At 40.1% G+C, this 23611-nt stretch overlaps 1 protein-coding gene across 2 annotated transcripts in view; it reads right to left on the bottom strand.

Annotated features, from left to right (window-relative positions):
* Positions 1-23611, bottom strand: part of XRCC5 (X-ray repair cross complementing 5) — an 80955-nt gene that overhangs the window by 47864 nt on the left and 9480 nt on the right. For both annotated transcript variants that reach the window (XM_030579947.1, XM_030579948.1), the window contains exons 2-11: positions 23272-23385; positions 21201-21384; positions 18759-18807; positions 17218-17340; positions 16055-16243; positions 12632-12746; positions 10600-10738; positions 6995-7107; positions 3027-3089; positions 1848-1985 (exon numbers count right to left, since the gene is read on the bottom strand). In XM_030579947.1, coding sequence (XP_030435807.1) covers positions 1848-1985; positions 3027-3089; positions 6995-7107; positions 10600-10738; positions 12632-12746; positions 16055-16243; positions 17218-17340; positions 18759-18807; positions 21201-21384; positions 23272-23385 — 1227 coding nt within the window. The remainder of the gene's footprint in view (positions 1-1847; positions 1986-3026; positions 3090-6994; positions 7108-10599; positions 10739-12631; positions 12747-16054; positions 16244-17217; positions 17341-18758; positions 18808-21200; positions 21385-23271; positions 23386-23611) is intronic.

The raw sequence follows: 23611 nt of genomic DNA, 5'->3' as shown, positions 1-23611 counted from the left end.
CTGGCATGCTGAAGGTTGCCGACTCCAGAACTAGACAGTGGAGAGTTTTGAGTTTACTCATTCCAGTCATTAAGCTTGGGCATGTCATAAGCATGGAGCTGCAGAGCTAGTAAAATACCCGTAATCAAAAGTGAAGGCCAGTGCTGTTGTCTCCCACCTTCTCTGGGAGCTCTCTAGTAGTTCTTCTCTGAAGACCAGAACCGACAAGCTGACTAGACAAAAGGGTCAGAAAGAACTCTTTCTAAATGTCCCACAAAGCCCTGCCGCTTCACCGCTATCATTCCTGTATATTAAAGAATAAACAAAGAAGGCCCTCATGGCCATTAGAAGTGGGAAAGCTATTGGCAAGGACCACATTTACCACAAATTCCTTTAGAAATTGGGACCAAATGGATAAACCTCGCTCACAGACCTAGTCCCTGCATTACATTCAAGATGAAGACCCCAAAAAGCTGGTTTAAGGCTGTACTCATTACCCTGATCGAACATGGAAAACCAACAAATGATGCCGTTAGCCATAACCCAACAGCATTCCTCTCCACAATTTGCAAGTTAATGGAGAGGGTCTTACTGGTCCATCTCACCCCATCTTTGAGGCCATCCTGCCAAAGGAACAGGCTGGTTTCAGATCAGGATGGAGTGGCTACAACCAGGATCTTGCCATTACTAGTCACACTGAGGCTGGCTTCCAGTGGAATCTAAAAATTGGAACAGTGGTGACAGATTTATAGACCACCTACGACACACAAGTCATCAAGTCCAGCCCACATTCAATTCAACGGGATGTCAAATCAAAAGCTTAATGACAACAAAATTAAATGTCAACTATTTCACTGCTGATTACTTTAGCACAAACTTCCCACTCATGTGCTTTATTCAGTGCAGCAAGATATGTTTGAAAAGCCATCTGACAGCTATTGGACCACATTTTGCAGTAACAAGCATCCTATGGGGTTACATGGAGTATAAATCAGTGAACAATCTGACCACAACTTTTAAAGTTACAAATACTGAATGTTTTTTCTTGTCCCCTCCCTTCTTGACTGTTTTGCTGTGAAGAAAATCAAATGTCTGACTGAAGATCTAGAGCATGGGTTTTCAATCAGGGGCTGTGAACAAGTTCTAGCAGGTTCATGACCATCTCCCTTTCTTTACAGATAGGATGGCAATGAGGTCCTGAAATATTTTTCTGTTTTAAGAGGTTCATCGTATGGAAAAGGTTGAGAACAAATAATATAGGGGAATTCAAAGATCTGTGGGGAAATACATATGTCAGAGAGGTGAGGGGGGACATTTTTAAAAACAAAATGAGGTAAAATAAAAGTCGTTATTAAAACTATACAAAAAAGACACACATTTAAACATAATGTTTTGTTCTACCATGTGCATTGCAATGAGTTCACGCTAAAAAAATCCCAAACCCTGCAAATCTCCCCCAAATTTCACGGATTCTGGGGAGCAGAAATTCAGCAAAAGTTAACAACATTTCTAGCAGAGTTCTACTGGTTCTAGTGACAATTATTGCTTCCAGCATCTTAATGATTTTAACTGGCTGCTTAGAATTCCCAATTTCTTAGTATTCGGTTGGTATTTAGATGTCCAGAAACGACTGCAATATTCCAGATATGGTCTCATCACAGATTTATAGTAAGAGGAGATTATCTCCTTGCTCTATGTCTTGTTGTCTCCGAGTACAATGCAAAATCACACTGGCCTCTTTTCCTGCCTTATCATACTGCAAACTCATAAATAATTTGCTTTGTTGCGAAGCTTCATTAATTAACATTTGCAAAGAATGGATTTAAAGACTCTCTGAAGAAAGGCATTATATAGGTCAAAAATGTTACCTCATATGCATCCTTGATACATGGAAAGGCTACGCCAACCTGAGGATTAGATCTTCTGTCATAAGCATAACGTACTATGGCCACGACATCCAACTCATCCAAAGCATGAATCAGAGCAGAAAGAGCAACTGCTGCAGCCTGTCAAGAAAGAGCTGCAAGTTCACACAAGCCCTGGTTAAAAGCTATTCAGACCAACTTTCACATTGAATCCAAAAGCACTTGCAAAGACAAGGACGCCTCCGCTTTCAGTCAGCAGCCTGACTTAAACGCCTCCTTTTACCTCCAAAAGACACAGCAACAGGCACAGTTCAAACCTGGTCACAACACTGGATATATTCAAAAGTAGGGACTATCTTTAGATCCTGTACATATCACCACTCTTAAACACAACAATGGAAAGGGTTCTACATGAAATTGCAGGATAGCAAGGAAGGAAGAAATGGCAGTTTCGGGGCTTTGTTTTTGAAGTTTCTATTTTCTTGAATGTTGACAGAAGACACAGATTTCATTTTAAATGTAAGAGAGAATGAGTGCAGGGGCATTACATAGTCACCAGTGAACAAAAGGTTAAACCTCAGTTCAAGTTCCCTGTCCTCTTGTAGAGATGTCCAGAGGGAGGACTATAAAATGGCTGCTAGGAAGTCATAAGTCTTGCTTGAACCCCAAGTTGGAGAGTTTGGGTTTCTTTTCTGCTTATAGTAATTTATTTTCCTTCTTCCTCATAATCTTTAGGCCTTGAAGGGAAAAAAACCTTGCTGACTGCCTCTGTATTTTTTTCTGCTGAGTTTTACATCAGCTTGCAACATTTCAAACTTTGAAAAAATACAAACCACACTTTGCATTCCATGAGACAATCTGAGATACAAGGATCCACATAGAATCAAGCCACCACTTACAAACATGGCAAATATGACCTACTTGCAGCCTTCCCAGGTATAAATAAACAACAGTGAAACTTACAAATTTCTCATTTCTGATTGGACACAAGATATTCTTTTGGGGCTCAATCCAGCTCCCATTGACCTCTATGAGAGCTGGATTGGGATCTTTGTAAATTGCATAGTGAAGAATGTATTTGTTTTATTAACACCAAAGGACTCCTACACCAACTTTATTGCTAGATTTATTACCATTAATTCACGGTGAGCCGCCACTCAACTTAAAATTTATTTATCTCACCTCATCATCTTTCGCTGCAAAGACCTTCAGAACCTGGTTGCCCATGTAGTGATGCCTCTGGATCTATAAATTAAAGTTTCTAAAATGATTAGTTTTGATCTAAAACAAATGCCATTTTTAATTGTACCAACTAATTAATTCTACACTAGAACAAACAGACATAATACCCACATGTAAGGCCAAAGCATTTAATTACAATGTACAATAGATATAAAACCTATACGTTGCTCTGTTTCCATTTACTACACAATGTGAAACTCTACTCATATTTTGCAGTATTCATCATAGAGAACCGCCATCCTATCAAATGATATTTGGAAAGTGCTGCACTAGCCTTAGTCTGTATGGAGAGTGGCAGTGCTTGCCAAAGGGAAAATTACACTTCACTAGGACAGATAGGATTCAGCATCCACGTTTTGCTTTTACAACCTGGCAAAATTCTCAGATCTGAGATCAGACTTGGACTAACAAATTCCAGGATATGTGGCAGTCATTGCTAGCTATGAATGAGCAATACAGAAATTAAATACTGGACTCATGGAACATTTGTCTTGGGGTGAACAGTTCTACATGTTATTTAATACTATTTAGAAAGTTACAGACATGACTAAAGCATGCCTGGTACCAGTTTCTCTTCTTTTTGTTAAAAATCTTTGAACGTGTGGATAATAAGGCTCCTGGATGTAGATTTGGAGACGGATGTTCAGCAGCTGTAAACTGTCATAACATCATTTAAGTCAATGACAATTTATGCAAGATGGGGATCTGACCTTCAGAAATCAGCACCATTCCTGAAGCTCCTGAAGTCAACTTGTTGTATCCACTATTATTCCTTCCTATTTGTCTTTAGGAGCTAAAATACTATGCTGTTGAGCATCACATATATACCTCTACTCCAATGTAATGCCACCCGATATAACATGAGTTCGGATATAACGCGGTAAAGCAGCGGTCCGGGGGGGGGCAGGGCTGTGTGTTCCGGCGGATCAAATCAAATTCAATATAACATGGTTTCACCTATAATGCGGTAAGATTTTTTGGCTCCCAAGGATAGTGTTCTAGTGAGGTAGAGGTGTACCTAGATATATATGTCACTGCATTTTCTTCGGTTTGCTAACTAACATCTCCTTTGTGTATTTTAAAGTCTTGTATGATTTCTTGATTTACATGGTATTGCTTATAAATTAAAAATCAAAGTTTAAAAACCAGTAATAAGATGCCTTATGATCTTCTTTCCTCAGGGATGCGAATGATTGAAAAAGCTGCTTCAGTACATTGAGAAAATGATATGAGGTGGGTTTATTCCCTCTTTAATTCTGTATTTGGAAGTGCTCCAGTTTCTCTGGTTAATATGCTATATGCAGTATGCTGCACTGGAAAAGGAAGGAGAGGAGCAGACCCCAAAGGCTGAGGAGGAGGAGCCACCTGTCTCAAAGCAGGGAAGTTCGCAGCCACTGCACCAAAGGGGCGGCAGAGTAGGGTGCTGGAAGCCAGGGACTCCCTTCTGAGAGGGACATGATGTCCCGGGAGGTGTGCTGCCTGCTGGAACCTGCATCTAAGATGTTACAGAGAGGTGGGGGCTGAGGCTCAGCTATCCCTCTGACTGCTACCCCCACACTGCTCATCCGTGTGGACACCAACGATTTTGTCAGATCTGACCATGAGAAGATCAGCAGTGACTACAGGGCTCTGGGGGTGAAGGAGTCGGGGGTGCAGGCTGTGTTCTTGTACATCCGCCTGGCTGGGGCCCAGGCAGGGATATGTGTATTCTGGAAATGAATGCATGGCTGCACAGACAGTGTTGATGGAAAGGCTTTGGCTTTCTTGATCATAGCATGCTGTTCTCGGAAGGAAGACTGCTGGGAAGAGATGAGACCCATCTGACCAAGAAGAGGAAAAGCATTTTTGCAGACAACTCATTAACTTAACGAGGAGGGCTTTAAACTAGGTTCAAAAGGGGCAGATGACAAAAGTCCACAAGTAGGTATAAAAAAGGTTACTTCAACAGAGGGCTAAATGCTGGGGTGGAAATGGAAAATTACAAGAGGGTCTACACACATATCCAAGGAGAATGGGGAACGAATTGGAAGAACTGGAAGTATTAGTCCATAAGCTAAATTATGACTTATTTGGCATCAGAGATTTGGTGGGATAAGTCTCATGACTCAAATATTGGTATAGAGGGGTATAGCTTGTTTTATTATACATCAAGAATATGTACACTTGTTCTGAGGTCCAGAAGGAGGGAAGAGGTTGGCCAGCTGAAAGTCTCTGAGTGAAGATAGGAAGAGGAGCAGGGGAACAGGAGCAGAGTCATGGTCAGGACCACCAAATCAGGAGATGATGGAAGATGAGGCCTTTCTATAACAAATAAGGGACTTTAGCTACTCAGAATCTTGAACTGGGCTCAGAACTGGATCAGCAACTAATGTAGTGTGTGAAGAGCTAGCGCACTGTGTTCTCACTGGTCTGTCTTGCTTAGTAGAAAGGCAGCTGCCTAAAGTAGCAGCTTTACTTTCTGGGTGCCCACATGATCAGATCATGTTATAATAATCCAGTCTAGAGGTGATTAAGGAATGGGATGTTGTAACTAGATTCTCATGTGAAAAGAAATGGCACAAACTCCTGTCTAGTCAAAGATAGTTTAGACCACTGCTGTTATAACAGAGTTCACGGACACCTCTAGCAAGATTGAGGCTGTGCACCTGTGGACAACAGAGGGATGGTTGCAGTTTTTGATAGCTCTCTATATATTGCCCTCTGCCGACCAGCATCACTTCTGTTTTTTGTGGTGATGGGTAATGATCCTGTGTTTCATCCAGGTCCCTATTTTGCCAAGGCACGGTAACATCTGGAAGACTTGACAAGACAGAGAAGTAGATTTGGGAGCATTCAGCATACTGCTAGCACTGAGGCTCAGTATCTTATGATACCCCCCAGTGACTTCACCATGGATAGTGAATAGTAGAAGTAACTTGACTCAGTCCCGGGAGACTCCAGGAGGATGCGTAGATGCCCATAACCACCATTAGGGATCTCCTGGAAAGGGAAGAGTAGTGCCAGCTTAAAATGTTCTGCTCTCATCTGTATGCATATGTGTATATTCCACTCTTAGAACGTGAGGCAAGATATCTCGTTGTCCAGGACTTCCCACATGTTTAAATCCTGCTTTCCTAGCTGACTGCTGAAGTTGTAGATAGCAGGAAGGAAAAGTGTTTGGTTTCTTACTGACATAGGGAATGTCTCATCTTAAGCCTTGTAAGGCTCCCAGATGCCATGGGATGCAGTGTCTCTCTATAGTGTATGTATCTACTTTTAAAAGATATATAATCATCTTCCTATACATACTGCTTCTGAGCCCTAATTTTGTGAACCAATCATGACATTTAATTTTTGTTACTTTAATGAAAACAAGAGGAAAACAGCTCATAACTTATCCTACGAGCATTAGAATTAAGACACTTAGCTTCCAAGAGTTTTCAAACATTGGTGAGCTTCTATTGCTAGTACAATGGAATGAACACACAGACTTGGACAAAGCCAAAGAATTTTGTGCAGGGAACTAATCAGGGACTGGGGAAGGAGGAATCCACTTCCTTGCCACTGGAAGAGGGTGGGGAAATTCTAAAGCTTCTTCTTCATCCACTACTTGAGCCCCTGGGCTAAGATAGGGATTGCACTACACCTGGCACCCCGACATGAGGATTTGTGATCACTGGCTCTGTATAATCATGAGCCTGAGACCACAACGATGAACCTCGCTCAAATGCCCCCTTCATAGCGATCTATGTGGAGTCCAGATCCACTGGACGTGGCAAACTTGAACTGTTTCTGCACATCTAATAGCAGCCACCCACACAACATGCACCTGTTCACTGGAGCATAGCACAGCACCATTGTCCCCAGTAGCTCTGACCTATATTCAACAGTTATCCAGTAACTGCATGGGAAGAAGTTCAATACTGCACCTGAGATGATCTGCTGAATCCTAATACAGAAAAACACTTTGCTTCGGTTTTGTATTTCATTTGCTCCTCGTCTACTTTAGAGAAAGGAACTATATCGCTCCCATAGCGGAACCCTGGAGAACAAGAGATGAGTATCTGGTAAGCATCAGGGCCTACGTTTCTTACACTTAAATTAGCACTCTGCATATTTTAACAATGCATGCACACCCCACAGCTATACTCCATACAATTAACTTTGTAATTTACATCAAATTACTTTCTCCTGTTAACAAAATAATCACACACTCCATAGACAAAATTTGCAAATCACAAAAAACAGTTATACTCCTTGTGCATCATTTTACATAATGTACCTACTTTTGCAGATATCAGAAAAGAAAAAAAATACTTAACACACTGCTCACCACCTTATACTCACAAAACAATACTCAGTGAAAAGAACATGAACACTCCTTGCAAATAAAAATAGCAAAAACATAACACAAATCAGCAGAAGACTCAAAGAAAGGAATCCACAAAAAATTCAGAGACCAAGCTGTCATTAAAGTGGATATTAAAGACCTACTGATGCCTCATGGAAAAGCAAAAACCTTTCTATCCTGAGACTAGTTGATCTAGTGTTTATATCTGTATTTTGCTTCCTTCGCTTGTTATTACTAGGGATATTTGCATGAAATCAGGATCTTTGTTTCTTAGGAGTATCACCTGTTCTTGCTGCTTAGTCTCCAACCTGAAGTTATAATATTCTGCTTGCAATACCACAATTAGCTTCTGTTTAGCTGATTATGCTGTCAGTGCCTGAGGATGATGTCTTCAGGTGGGGAATAAACACCAGAAGCAGATGAACATCCCAAAATGAAAAACTTTTTTGCATGGACATTTCCTTAAGAATTTGAAAAGAACATGAAAAAGCAAGTTGAAGCAAAACTCAAAAAACACACTCAATGTGCAGAATACTCTGTAAACAGAATGTTCTTCAAAAATTTCTATGAAACATCGGGAGCTCTTTAGCTGCAGTTGAATGTCAGGCCACTGGGTGAAGACATCTTTGGTCTCTCTAGTTTACTTTGATATTGGAATCAAAAGTAAATTGTACCTATTTACTACTACTTTTCTCTGAAGAAATAATCTGACAGGCATTCACAGATCAGGAATTCAGCAGAGGGAGGTCAGGAATGCTCAAAGATTTCTAGAATGTTCTGACCCTGCTTGAGGAAGCAGGCAGCAGCTTTGGGGTGAGGAAGGATCGAGAGAGTTTTAATATATTATAACACATCATAGCCTTGTTCCCAACATTTTAAACTTCTAGCCTCTTTTTTAAAATATGCTGTAGCTCAACCACAACATGTGGGCTTCGTGCAGGAATCGCTGGGTAAAATCCCATTGTTATGATGGAGGTCAGATTAGATTATCATAATGGTCAGTTCTGGCCTTAAAGTCTATTAATCAAATCCCAAAATATAAAAACTATCAAAAGGTGAGTTAGTTTATATCCACGGACAGTGCCATCTTAGAGAACAACTACTAACAGGCAAATAAATGTACCCCCACTCTACTAAATCTACATGGATAGATCTATATTTAAGGCCCAATCCCGCTCACTGAAGTCAGGGCAACTACAAACTCATCTGAAACATTTAAGCATACTGAAGGAAATAGGAAGTGTCCCCAAATTAACTGGAGTGAGGGCAATAATTCAGCAGGAAAAGATGCTGTGGAATTTGAAAAGAACCCTTCCTAAAGTCTACCCTATAATGTAAGCAGATTTTTTTTTAAGTTTGAAATTATGAAACATGCACAGAACACTAAGTTAACATTACTTACTAGCTTTTTTCATAATTACATCACCTCTGCTTAAAGAGAGACAGTCAACTTAAAAATCACACAGATATATGAACATTTTTAACCTACTACTGTTACAAACAACACCTAAGATTACTACAGTTAAAGGAGTTGAGAGAGAAAAATTATATTTCTATTTTTTTAGTTTACTTTGTGCACTTGACCTTCCGTAGTCATTTGTACAGTCTCCCTCGTATAATTATTCTATTTCCCCCATTTGTGTAGGACTTTTAAACAGCACCAAGGGAAAGAAACATTTTCTTAAAATAGCAAAATGTGACTGATAATAGTGTGTCAATATAGCTACTAGATACCTGCGGCTGGCCAGTGCCAGCTGACTTGGGCTTGTGGCTCTGTCTCACTGACGTGTGGGCTTCCGGGCTCAGGCTGGAGCCCAAGTTCTGGGACCCTACCACCTCACAGGTCCCAGAGCCCAGGCTCCAGCCCCAGTTTGGAAGTCTACACAGCAATGAAACAGCCCCACAAGCCCAAGCCAGCTTGCACAGGCCAGATGTGGGTTTTTCTTTGCTGTGCAGACATACCCAGGGAGACTGAGAAGCAGATATAGCACTTGAATCAATTTTTAACTCAAATTTTTGAAAATGGACTGTATTTCAAGTTGATGATGGCCTTTATTCATCTAAGAAACTGAATTCTTTGCATTCAAAGAGAAACTAAACTATGCAAAACAGAAATTTACATGCTGTGAGTATTATCCTGCATTCTGTAACCCTGGCACCTGAAACCTCCTTCTAGTCTAAATGGTGAAGCTAATTCTCAAACTTTTTCATGGTGAGAACCACATCTAACAGAAAGATTATCCCCTAGACAACTCCTTTTATTCATTATCACAGAGAGCACAGCATCTTCCATTCACAATTGTGTAATATCCTTGTGGCACATACTTTTCCATGCAAGCAACTGCTATAACAGTAGGAAGGTATTTGATATATTTTTAGATATGTTTTGATGCAATTTAACAGCTGGAAACAAGAAGAGTCAGCACCATCCACCAGCCCATCTACCATGGAGCACAAGTGCTCCACAGAGCGCAGCCTGGGAACTGCTACACTGCCTTCCAGTTCCTACCTGGCATTATTATTATTGCAATAATTAGAGTCCTGTGAGATTCTTTTAATTTTTTATAATTTTGGGATGCGGGGGTTATTTTGTGTTATTTCGTGTGACACATTTTATCCACACAGGAGATAGTGGGAAGGGAAGTGTAGGGGGTGTTGGGAATTCTTGGGCGAGGTGGAGATTGGAGAGTGAGCCCACCCCTCACTCACCCTGCAGAGGTGGCTCTGATCCTGTGGGGACAGGCCTGGCTTCCTGCTCTGGGTATTTGGACCTGGCGCACGGGGTCACAGCTCGGATTTGGCCCAGCCACCCCTCCATGCATCATATGCTGGTCATGATGAAGTGGCACTGCAACCTAGTGCGCCAGAAGCCACAACTGCTGGATGGATTTTTTTGTTTTATTTTGCTTTATCCATTTTTTGTTGTTTTATTTTGTGTTATTTTGTCTTTGTAAAAAACATGCAGCTCTAGCAACTGTGGCAATAATACGAATTTTACAGATATACAAGATGACAAGCTCCCTACCCCCAAGAGTTTACAGTCTAAGGCCACAGTTCGACTTCTAAATCCATCTTTAGGCACCTAAGGGTGGAATTTTCTAATACATTTAAGTGACTTCGGAGAATAAGTCCTAAAATTTAAGCCTAAATGTTTTAAGAGGGCACAGAGAGAATAACCCATACCTTGAACAAGATCATCTTTCGGAACTTCTGTTTCATCATCATCGTTCAAGCAGTAGACAGTCTCTTTTTGCACATCTTCTTTTTTTAAGGTCTTGGCATCCACAACAGTCCAGGACTTTTTCAGCTTCTCTTCCGTGAGCTTTGTGTCAACATTGAAAGAAAAGGAATATTTCAATCTCATTTGGGGCTGGGTCCCCACCACAACATGAGAATCAATTCCTAGAATCATTTCTCTTGACCAAGTGCTGGGTCATAAACAGCATTTGCTGAAAGAAGCAACAAAGAGTCCTGTGGCACCTTATAGACTAAAAAATGTATTGGAGCATAAGCTTTTGTGGGTGAATACTCACTTCATCGGACGTATGTAATGGAATATTGATATTAGGAATGGTAATACACAAAAACCTGTAGGAGAACACTTCGACCTCCCTGGACACACAATAGCAGATTTAAAGGTGGCCATCCTACAGCAAAAAAACTTCAGGACCAGACTTCAAAGAGAAACTGCTGAGCTTCAGTTCATTTGCAAATTTGACACCATCAGCTCAGGATTAAACAAAGACTGTGAATGGCTAGCCAACTACAAAACCAGTTTCTCCTCCCTTAGTGTTCACATCTCAACTGCTAAAAGAGGGCCTCATCCTCCCTGATTAAACTAACCTCGTTAGCTCTAGACTGATTCTTGCCTGCATATTTATACCTGCCTCTGGAAATTTCCATTACATGCATCTGACGAAGTGGATAGTCACCCATGAAAGCTTATGCTCCAATACATTTGTTAGTCTATAAGGCGCCACAGGACTCTTTGTTGCTTTTTACAGATCCAGACTAACACAGCTACCCCTCTTATACTTGACAGCATTTGATGAAAACAGCATTTGCTACTCCAATCACCACTAGTGCTCTACTCATATTGACAATTCTCATTTCAGGTTAAACAAATGGCTCTCATTTTCCTCCAACCCTTGCTTGTCTTGCCTATTTAAATTGTAAACTCTTTGGGGCAGGGACTATCTCTTACTCTGCCTTAGCACAGTGCCTAACACAATGCCATAATCAAATAATTATAATAATTATTATTATTATAAATGAGAAGAAACAGGAAGCTGGCAAGGGAAGCCCATAATGATTAGACCTTACCCAAGCCTAATAAATCCACCTTCTAGACATCAGGCATATTAGTAAACTAGAATCTTTTGCCTTGAAGCAACAGAATACTGAAGAGAATCCTATTTTTAGGTTCAGGTGATGAACCAGTTAAACTCTATTTCACCAAAATCACCTCAGTATCACTGAACTACATGGCTGCCTAGCTATTATTTACATGATAGGCAGCTGTGGTATTACATATTTTCCTCTTTTTTTAAAATGTTTTTCCTCTTACTGCTGTGTGAAAGACCCACACAAACAATAGGGGAAACAGACTGACTGAACAGTGAAACTGATATATGTAAGGTCCTGCCAAATTGCACAAAGCAAACACTGAAAAAAAAGAGAAAATATTTTCACTAATCTTTTAAAATTATTATAATCTTACATATGATTTGTAACAACAGTAAGTAAAACATTTATGTCCACAAATGTGATTTCAAATTGAGGATATCCTTATTACTATTTCTAAAAAAAAAAAAAGTGCAATATCCCCTAAAAAATAAGGAAAATATTAAGCCTCATTCGTTTATGGGCATTTCAGAGACAGCCAGTTGGAAAGCTTCATGTGAATGCAGCACCCTAAATCAGGTTTCTAAACTTTATACAGTTAAATGTCACACTGTGGATAGGAATCACTTTCTCTTTCTGAATATTGTTAACTTTAATGCTTTAACATGCATGTCTAATATGGCAAAGTTAAGGTTGCTGTGAGAACTATAACTTTAGATTTACTGGGTTTTCAGCATGTAAAATCTCACCATAATGTTTTCCTTCATCTATGTTAAGGTATTTAATTTTCTTGTCTTTAAGGAAAAAATAAAGGTGCAGCTAACTATGCTCCTGCCAATGTATACTTAAATATGTGATTTTAGTAACTTACTGATTTATATGCCACAATCCTTATAGACAGATTAGAACCTATAGTTAGCTGGCAGGGCCAAGCCATAGGTCTTCTTTCGATTTTCTTAAACATTGAAAGACGCTCCAGGCTCTCTCTAAATTAAAGAATCAAAAAAACAGAGATGAATCCTTTGATATGCTGAAATAAAACAATCTGGAAAATACAATCTCCTCAGGAAAGGGTGGAAGTCCAACTGGTTTGGCTTGGATTGCACAAAGCACCAGAAAATAAACTATACAGAACATTCCTGTTCCTGATCATAGTAAGAAGAGGGCAGAGAATGTGATCTAGTAGGTGTTTTCCATCTAAAACCTCTACAGCTCTATGATATTAAGGTTAAAGATAGTATGTCAGTTCTTATGGGGAAGAAGAGATTACACAGTTGTTTAGGAAGCATTTTGCAGTTAGCTAACATTAACACATTAAGTAATTTAGCTGGTTGAACAGCCCATATTATAAAAGACACCTCTCACTGGTAAGATGTTGTCTGGGCTGGAGATGAAAAAATAAAGAATCCTGTTTCAATTAACATTATTTTGTTTGTTTGGTAATTAACATGCCCCACATTTTTAATAAGTTGTTAATAAATACACTTCTTTTCACACCTCAGTTAGTATAAAGCCAGCTACTTTGAATATCTCTAAGCCAAATAGCAGATAAAAAAACTTATAAGGCAAAAAAAGGTTCTTTTAAATGACTGTACATTAAAATTATAAAACTGTTAACACAACATCGCTCAAAGTCAGAAAATGTGAAAATTAAGATTGAAAATACAGTTTTAACTCAGGGAACATTTATTAGATTACATCTTCTGTATGATCACAAAGACGTGTCTTCACGACCAAAAAAGGCATGTTTTTACTGTGAGATAGTAGTAATCTTGCTGTAAAATGGAGACAAGGCTATGTAGTTTTCACAGCAATGTTGCTAGGAGAGGTCAACCACAGCTGGGGAGTATAATGTCGACCTCACCTAGCCACAATGCAGTAAAAACTATCTGCATCTTGTCCCCATTAGGTTTTAAATACCTAACACGTGTTAGTTAGCCCACTGTAATAAATGTAATACACCCTTCTGGCAATAAAGACATAAGCACAGTCATATCAAATAATGCAAGATAATTCAATAGTATTTTGTACAACCTAAGTTACGTGAAACCTGTGTCCATGTAATCAAAACTATTATAATTCATACACTCAAGGGGCAAAGTTAAAGTAAAACACTCAACTTTAACTTTTACATTTCTTAACTTTGTAATGCTTGTGTTACCTTAATTCTGTATTAACATAGTTTTTTAGATTTAATTTCCTATGTTTTTTAGAAGAAACAGATTCCCAGTTCTCCCCGATCAGTGAAGACCAAGTCCATTAGCAAATTTTGCCCTTTTAGACTTGCAGACAGCATAGGTCAATAGTTAACTGATTACTGAATAATACACATCTCTATATCTACACACATGTGGACTTTGATAAGCTTTTATTTTTAAAAAAGTCTAACAACAGCATAAATGCCTCTAGCCCTGTAGCCAGCCTTCTTAGTCTCACATTGTGTTTCTTGACTTTTTTTTTTTCGCCCAGTTTAAGTCAATATTACAAAATTCTACTTGACCATCTGCTTGGATAAATTTTTTATTTCCATAGAGGGTAAAAATATTTTTGATCAGCAGCATAGTAAAAAGAGAAAAGGAGACACTGTGTCTAGGTTGGTAAATTTTCATGACAGTTTTGCAAGGCTACTTTATAAAAGCTGAATAAACTGATCTAAAACCTCATCTATTCTTAAACAATTTAAACGGCACTAAAGCCTTAATCTGTTAGCCAAACCCCCATTTATCCAAAGGTTTCGGACCTCCCCTGAAACCAAGGACTAAGCAGAGCTGTACTGCATTTATAGCCCAGGAAAGGAAAGGCAAAGATAAAAGAGATGTTTATTATTTGTATTACAATAGCTCCCAGGAGCCCTAGTGAAGGAACAGGACCCCACAGTGCTAGGTGCTGTACAAACACAGAACAGAAAGATGGTTCCTGCCCCAAAGAGCCTATATAATCTATATATAAGACAAGAGACAACACAACAGATGGCTATAGACAGAATGGATATGAGTGGGGCAAGACCGCGTTTGTCAGGGCCAGAAAATGGGATGCTGCAGTAATTAAGAAGTGGGAAGATGAAAGCCTGCACTGAAGTTTTAGCTGTGTATGACTGAATAAGAAAGGCTACATGCTAAGAGGTGTTATGCAAAAAGAATCTGCAAGATTTAGATATAGCCTGAGGTGAGGACCCAGAGAGAAAGGTCGAAGTCAAAGTTGATGCCCAGGTTACAGGCCTGAGTGACAGGCAGGATAGTGGTATTGTCCATGGTTACTGAAAAAGGAAGCTGGGGGAGGCTTTGGGGCAAGGGAAACTTAGAACACCTGACAGTTTCATGCACATGGATTATCTGAAAGGATAATCATGATCAAAAATATATTGTTTTGTTTGGCTTTGGGGTGCAGCAACAAAGCCTGTTTTTATTGCCATGGAAAAACCTCAGGCTGCTTTGTAGGCAAATAGAAAATAAATATGTAGCAGTGGTGATATATTTCCTCACAAACAGAAGGGTCTAAATTTCCCTTCTCATATAACATACTCTAACCAACCATGGAGACCAAGATGAGGAAAAATATATAATGGTTACAAAAAGAGAGAGGGACCAAATGATAAATTGGGCAGGATGAGGGGAGGAAGCTACCAGTCTAAAGCACCTGTCGGGGAGAAGTCTCAGGAATAGCAACAACTGCAGTGTTTCTAACATACACACACATTTTTATTGGTTCACTGTGGAGATACCAAAATGTAAAACAATCTTTCTATCCTTGCATTAGCAATTCTACTGAAACAGTCTACTGTTAGACACAATGGACACCAGTTCGTTAATAAGCCATGGGCTTCAAGAAGCAACCATCAGTCACAATCTGTCTGGGGGAGTTTGATAAACTAGTTGATCTGCAACCAATCTGAGACCAGGAAACCAGGGCTACCATTATGTGCAAATGCTTTACATGCACTGCACACACATTCTAAAATAGCATTCATCTTCTAAATACCTTATATTCAATATGCTTTCGAAGTCTCATTGAGAGGATCACCCTCCTTAAAACATTCTGAGGAACACAAGACAGAGGAAGAATAAGGGATACTTTCTATAAAGACAGAGTATCATACGAAGGAAAATTCACTTTCCATTGTATCGTATAAGTTTCTTATCTGTTCTTCGAATCAAAGCCACTGAAGTTGATTTAAAGGATCCAAATGTGTGATAAGTTACACAACCACAAAATGCCACCTCATTCATTAAAGCTTTTTGTGGATGAAATTAGAAACTAAACTTCCAGCATCTGAAAGGGGTGTATTCAAGTTTACCTGAAAGTGTAAATTTCATCTAGGCCTCCTTCTTCCTCTAAAGCAAACATCAATTTTCTCACCATACAGATGCCTTCTTTCTGCTGTTCGGTTAAGCCTTTCCTTGGAAAAGAATTTCTGTACATATCAGAATGTCGACCATCACCTGTATCCCCACTTCCCTCTTCATCATCCACTGGAAACGGCAAGCTAAGAATACAATTCGAAACAGTTAATTTATTTTGCTACTTAACTAAAACAACTAAATCATTTTGGATAATTAAAAAAAAAGAGAGACAAAAATTGCATCTGGATTGATTTTCTTCAGCCTGATGCCCTTTAAATGTCAGTTCTAAACCCCAGCAAAGAATACCCTTCCAATCCCTTAATTATAGCTGTGCTATTAGTCATTCCTGTAATAACTGTTATTCTGTATGAGATTTTAATAGCCTGTAATAGCTGGTGAATTCATGAATAAAACTGACATTTTCCCATGTGTTACAAGTCTAGGTTAGAGTTTAACTGGCATCTCTAGATGAAATGATATTTTGCTGTACCCCAAATAATGTCATTAAATTATCTAAGAATAACAGAAGCCCGACTAGAAAAAGACCTGTGAGGTGATCTTTTCCATCTCCCTGACAATACCTGTATATTTTCTACTGTTACATTTCCTACTTGTTTAATTTTCAAACAGGCACCTTTGTGCTTTCTTCCATGCTGCCCCTCGTGCTTAGGAGAAGCTCCCCATAAAAATCCACAAAGTTACCTCATTATCCTCCTTTTCTGTGATGTCTACAAAAAAAACTGAGAATAGTTAGGCTGCCGGCGTGCTGAGACCACTGCCTATCATACTGACCAATACTGTCTTATTGTTTCCTTGTATTCCCTCCCGTTTGTCTGTCTGTCTCTATTGTCTCTTGTTTTATACTGAGATTGACAGCTCTTTGGGGAAGGGGCCATCTTTTTATTCCTGAATTTCTACAGCGCCTAGCACAATGAGGTCCTGCTCTGTGATTCCTAGGCACTACAGTAATTCAAATAATAATAATATTACAGGGAGCGTCCCCTTTACACCACACCACAGCACTTACCACAACAGCAGACAATTTTGGACGGCTGTAATTATGTAAGGAAAATGGCACAGAGCTGTGAAGATGCTTTAGCACTACTTCCACACTTACAAAAATTGCAGAGAGATTCCTGTTTTCTTCAAGTTAGCGATGATGATTTCCAGCTGATCCTCACTGAAGGGACTGCTAAGGTCTGTAAACACCTCAATGTGTCGTTTCTCATATTTCTTTCCTCTTAAACAATAAAAACAGAAGATTTGTTGAAATAAAAAAATCCTGTTGCATCATTTGCTGAACACTTATTTTAAAAAATGTAAAACTGTATCTCTAATAAAGTTTAGAACTTCTTGTAACAGAAGTCTGTAAACATCAAGATATGCTGCCCTTAAGTACAACAAGAATAAATCCAATCAGCATGGTTTGTTCTTTCTTATTATTATTCAGGGGAAGTCTGTGTCCTTTTTCTGATTTTTTTTCCCCACCAAGTGAATGGAAAGCCTGCTCCTCAGCTGACATAAATTAGTTTAACTATGCTGAAGTCAACGGAGCTATGCCAGTCTATACCACTGAAGATCTAGTCCTTGGTGTTTACTAAAGGTGCTGGCTACTTCCTCCCAGGCTGCAAGACCATCATTATAAAGGTGTTAAACTGTGTTTACCTGGATGTTAAGGGTTTTTTCCAGTCCTGTTAAGCTCACGCAATTGAAAGCTTTTCTCTTTATATAAGCAGGTCTCTAGGGTTTGACTACACTGCAGCTGGGAGGTGTAATTCCCAGCACACGTAGACATACTCCTCCAGCTAGTGCACTAAAAATAGTACTGGGGCCCAGGCAGCATGGGAGGTGGCCCAGGCTAGCCACTAGAATGTATTTTACCCAACCCCCTGGGTCCGAGCTGCTATCACAGCCACATTTCTGTTTTTAGCACACCAGCTCGATCAGAGCTAGTGCGTGTCTGTCCACCTGTGCTGGGAGGCATGCTCCCAGCCGTTTAGAGATACGGTTAGAGGCTACTTCTGTATACTTAAGCTCCTTCCTGACAGTAAAGATTAGCTCGGATGCTCCAATTAAGTATATGGATTTCATCCCAAGGCAGATGGATACAAGGTATTCTCAAGGGTTGACTTCCCTCATTAGTCCACACAAGGCCAAATTTATTGACCGGAAGAGCACATTGTAAAACCTGTTTAAGGTTTGCCTACACAAGAAAGTTTTACTAGTTATACTGGAATAGTTAACCAGTATAGTAATTCTGGTATAAACACCCACGTAGACACTCTTATGCGAGAATAAGAGTGGCTTTATTCAGTTATCTTAAACGTCACCCAAGCAACAAAAGGCTCTCTCATAACCAGAATGAGTGTTGATCCAAAGAGTTAGATTGGTATAATTATATTAGTTTAGATTCACACCTTAAGTTTATACCACTATAACTTCCCTAAGTGGGCAAGCTCTTATTCAAGTGACTTAAATTGCTTAGGGAGGTTGGGTCTCTCTAGTGGGTTTTTCAGGAATAGTTTTTCATTGTGGTGATTTTTTAAAAAGCAGCATCTTCCCTAGTCACACAACCTTGCAGCATTCAAGTGGAGTCAGCTCAGCTCTCAAAATTCCATTTCAGAATTCTTGTGCAAGTCCCCAGGCTGCAGTACTTACATTGTTTCCTTTTGAAGCAAGTCCATGCACACGACAAGTGCATCCAGGACTAAGTGAGTTAAAGACAAAAGACATTTAGAACAAGACTGTGTCAGAAAGATACATGTTCTTATCTTTATTTTAGCGGTTGCAGAGACAATTAAAGCATTTCAGTGTATGACAACCAAACTGGCACCTATTAAAACCACCTATTGCCTTTCCTACAACCCTGTCTTTTCCCTGCACTTTTAAAGGGAAGACTGTTACCTTGGACCAATTCTGCTATTGAAGTCAAGAGCAAAGGTATGATAGGAGCAGGATCGAGCCCAATGGAAACATTTATCACCTAGACTTTTTGTATTATCATCGTCTCTTTATCTGGTATCCATGAATGAAAATTACATGTAGTTTCAAAATATGACATTTTTCACTATAATTCCCCTTTTCTTAATAAACATCTATTTTTTACATCTCTTGATACATTTCTTTTCTCAAGTAATTTCACTGAGGGTGTGCTCTTACCTCTGTGCTCAGGGATCCAAGGGACTGAGGCACTGCAATACTGAGCATCATGGCACCTTTTAGGCACCTAGAAAATCACAGGCACAACACTGCCATTCACAAAGCCTGAGTTAGGCATCTCGGCTACCCAGACAACAAATGGAGAGAGATAGGCACCTTAGGCTGTGAACAACAAAGCCAGCACACTAGGCAGGGAGCCGCCTGAGCTAGCCAGTGAGAGATGCGAACCAGAGGGGGGTATTAAGTCCCACCCCTCTCTCAGAGATAGGCTCCTACTCCAGGCTGCAAGAAGTCATCTAGCACTGCTAGCAATCCATGACCCGAGGAAGGAAGGCATAGGCCACTTAGGTTTGTGTGGGGGCCTGAAACAAAACAGCCCGTTGGGTTGGGGTGGCGGACCTCCCTTATAACTTTTAGCCTAAGAGATAGGAGACTTACTCAGGATGTGGGAGACCCCCGGTTCAAGTCCCACCTCCTCCTGAGGGATCAACTACCTCTCAGGTGAGGGACTTAACCACTAGGCTATAGAGTTACTCTAACTTTTTCGCTGGTTCAATTAATATTTAATTATTCAATTGTTTAATAAAAGTGGAACAACTTCAACTGGAGAGACTAATGGAGACCCATATCAGAATATTCCATAGCCTAGTGTAAGCCTGACAGGGGGCAGATCCTTGTTCAAATCCCTTTTCTCTCTCAGGAGGACAGGGGATTTAAATGGGAGTCTCTAACATCCTGGGTGAGTACTCTAGCCACTGGGTTAAAGGTCACAAGAGAGCTCTCTCCTTCCATCCCCAGCTGTTGTGTGTTACCTAGCTTGAGGGACCTGGATCCAGCAGCCACACTTGGAGGCCACCTACTGGATCATGCCCCCACATACAACTTAGGCAGCCAGACGCCTTTATTTCCCAGTCTGTGAATTGCTCTGGGGCTTATATGGGAGATAGGTGTCCAGACGACCAATTGAAAGGCAGCAGTGTGCATGCTCAGGGGGGAGATTGGTGACGAGGTGCCTAGAGTGAGGCGGCAGTCTACACACCCAGAGGAAAAGAATTAGGTGCCAAGTGAGTTAAGGCATCTTCAGGTTAGGTGGCAGCTGAACTGGAGTTTTGTGAATCGCAATGGTGCCTAAAAACAGGATTTAGGCACCTAAGTCCCTTGATAGATCGCATCCATGTACATACCTCCATACCCATCAAACCAAGAATATGACTCAGTTTGTGGCAACATACATCTGACCGGCTGCAGGCTCCTCTGGCGCTGCTCTGCCAACCTGACTACAAATGAACAATTCTTTTTTGGGTGGAGAAGGAGAACAGAGAGAAATGGGAAAATTTTTCAAATGAAATGTTCAGAGGAACACTTTCAAAAACTCTCACCTATGTTACTAACAAAAGTGACTTTTCTTAATGTAGGCATTTCACAGTAAAATGAGGACTGATCAATCTGAAATGCCTAAGCACATGCAGCTGTGCTGGGCTTCCCTTGGTGGGAGGGTTAATTTATTTTTTTTTAAGTTTTCATAGGTTTAATTTGGTGAAAACCTATTTTGCATTAGGCTTTGTAAGTCCCTTTAAAAACAAACAAACATATTTTGAGCCTAATCTGACATCATCTCTTTGCTGTATTTTTTTCTCTCTCCGTCTCATGGAGAAGAAGATACCAGAAGTGCTCAACGCTTAATTAATTCAGTACTTTATACTAGAAACAATTCACTGGGGCCAAGACTCCACCTAACATCCTATAAAGAACTCTGAAAATTGGTTAATCTGGAAAACTGGCTCTTGTGCAAACTGTCAACTCTTAAATTCAAAAGAACAATACATGTTTAAGAGTAGTTATGGCATCAACAACACTTCTGGGACAATTTCACAACATAAGCTCCCAGTCCTCCATGCTACTTTATCTAGTTCAGAGATTTTGTACAGTCAGAGAGGATACAGTCTGCTTGTTCAGAGCCTGGTTGAATCGCGTTTTGTATGTCCTCCAGCAAATCAAAATCTGGTAGCATCAGGTGTCTTTGTACAGTAATGTTCTGATACTGATCACCACTGGCAAGGGTATTCTCCGTGCCATCTGTGCCAAACAAAACTACAGAGACTTCATCTTTGCTCTCAGCAAACACCTGGAGATGGAGAAGGTACAAAAAAATTTACAAAAATATACACTGTGTTGTACATACATATGTTAAATAGAAAGCATATTATACAAATTTTGCAACTAGGTATCAATTACAGCAGACTCCATGCTACCACATATACAGCCCTTCCAAAATGTATGCATACATAGAGCTCATTAACTTAGAATTAAATTCAACTAGCAGGCTGCTATGAGTATTACTGATCAACATATGGGGGAAATGAGTAAAATCAGATCACTCAGTTCCCAGAGTAATTCTGCATGATGCTAAATTTTAACAATTCTGAAACATTTTATAAGACAGCACTTTTCCCCATGAAAGCCTCTTCAAGCTTAAAAAGGGGGCGTGATCAAGCTAGGTACACTTGTCGTCCACAAAAATCTGCTGGGAGAAAGGCCAGTTTTGCTCTCGCATATAACAGTAAAAACAGCTATTCTGTTATTTAATAGGGTTAGCATTTGGATCACCCAGAAGTCACCTCCTACAGGACAGGCCCAACAAAGAAAGTAACAGAGCGCCACTAGCCATCACCTACAGCCCCCAACTAAAACTTCTCACACACATCATCAAGGATCTAAAACCTATCCCCAAGGATGATCCCTCACTCTCACAGACCTTGAGAGACAGACCAGTCCTCACTTACAGACAGTCCCCGAACCTGAAGCAAATACTCACCAGCAACTACACACCACACAACAGAAACACTAACTCAGGAACCAATCCCTGCAATAAGCCCCGCTGCCAACTCAGTCCGCGTATCTATTCAAGGGATACCATTATACGACCCAACCACAACACCCACAACATCAAGGGCTCATTCACCTGCACATCTACCAATTTGATATATGCCATCATGTGCCAGCAATGCCCCTCTGCTATGTATATTGGCCAAACAGGATAGTCTTTGTGCAAAAGAATAAATGGACACAGATCAGACCGTAAGAATTGTAACATTCAAAAGCCAGTAGGAGAGCACTTCAATTTCCCTGGACACTCAATAACAGACTTAAAAGTCACCATTCTTCAACAAAAAAACTTCAAAAACAGACTTCAAGGAGAAACTGCAGAACTGGAATTAACTTGAAAACTTGACACCATCAAATCAGGCCTGAATAAAGACTGGGAGTGGCTGGGTCACTACAAAAAATATCAGAAGGGCAGCCGTGTTAGTCTGGATCTGTAAAAGCAGCAAAGAATACTGTGGCACCTTACAGACTAAGACGTTTTGGACCATGAGCTTTCATGGGTGAACCACGAAAGCTCATGCTCTAAAACGTCTGTTAGTCTGTAAGATGCCACAAGATTCTTTGCTGCTTTTACAAAAAAAATTTACCCTCCATTGATACTCATGCTTGCTTGTCATCTGCTGAGAATGGGCCACATCCACTTTGATTGAATTGGCCTCGTTAGCACTACAAAAAGTAATTTTCCCTCGGTTGATATTTACCCCTTCTTGTCAATGGGCCACATCCACCCTAACTGAATTGGCCTCGTTAGCAATGACCCCCCACTTAGTAAGGCAACTCCCATCTTTTCACGTGGTGTATATTTATTCCTGCTTACTGTATTTTCCACTCCATGCATCTGATGGAAGTGGGTTATGCCACGAAAGCTTATGCCCAAATAAATCTGTTAGTCTCTAAGGTGCCACAAAGACTCCTTGTTGTTTTTACTGATACAGACTAACACGGCTACCCCCCTGAAACCTGTCACATACAACAGTCAATTAGAATAATTCTAACTACTTTCCCAGCTAAACACAATATAATCAAATAAAAAGGATGAAGAAAAGAGTCTAGCAAGCCTCACTGTTTTCCTTCTTTCATTTCTAACCTTTTAAGTGTATCATACTCAAACGGAAATCACACATACCTGTCGCTGCACAAACATGGTCATCATCTTCTTGGCTTGTTCAAATGGAGACTCCTCTCCAGGAGCAGAATTGCTCATTGCAAAGCCTACATCCATACACAGCACTATGGCTGCCTGGAAGAAAGAACCAAACTGAATTAGAATGTGATGGGGCATGCTTAAGCAAAATCATTTAAAGGAGTTAATTCTCCCCTTGATCAACATAGAATTTACATTTCACTTTACTAATCCCTATTGTTGTTTTAACTCCTAATTTGACATTTATGTACAGAGGATAAGAATATAGGACTTCCCATACTGACTAGTGATCCATTTAGTCCAGTATTATGTCTCAGGGCTT

This window comes from Gopherus evgoodei, chromosome 11 (assembly GCF_007399415.2).
Source record: "Gopherus evgoodei ecotype Sinaloan lineage chromosome 11, rGopEvg1_v1.p, whole genome shotgun sequence".
Lineage (NCBI taxonomy): Eukaryota > Metazoa > Chordata > Testudines > Testudinidae > Gopherus > Gopherus evgoodei.
The sequence above is the reverse complement of the archived record's forward strand: the minus strand, read 5'-3'. Positions and strand labels throughout refer to the sequence as shown.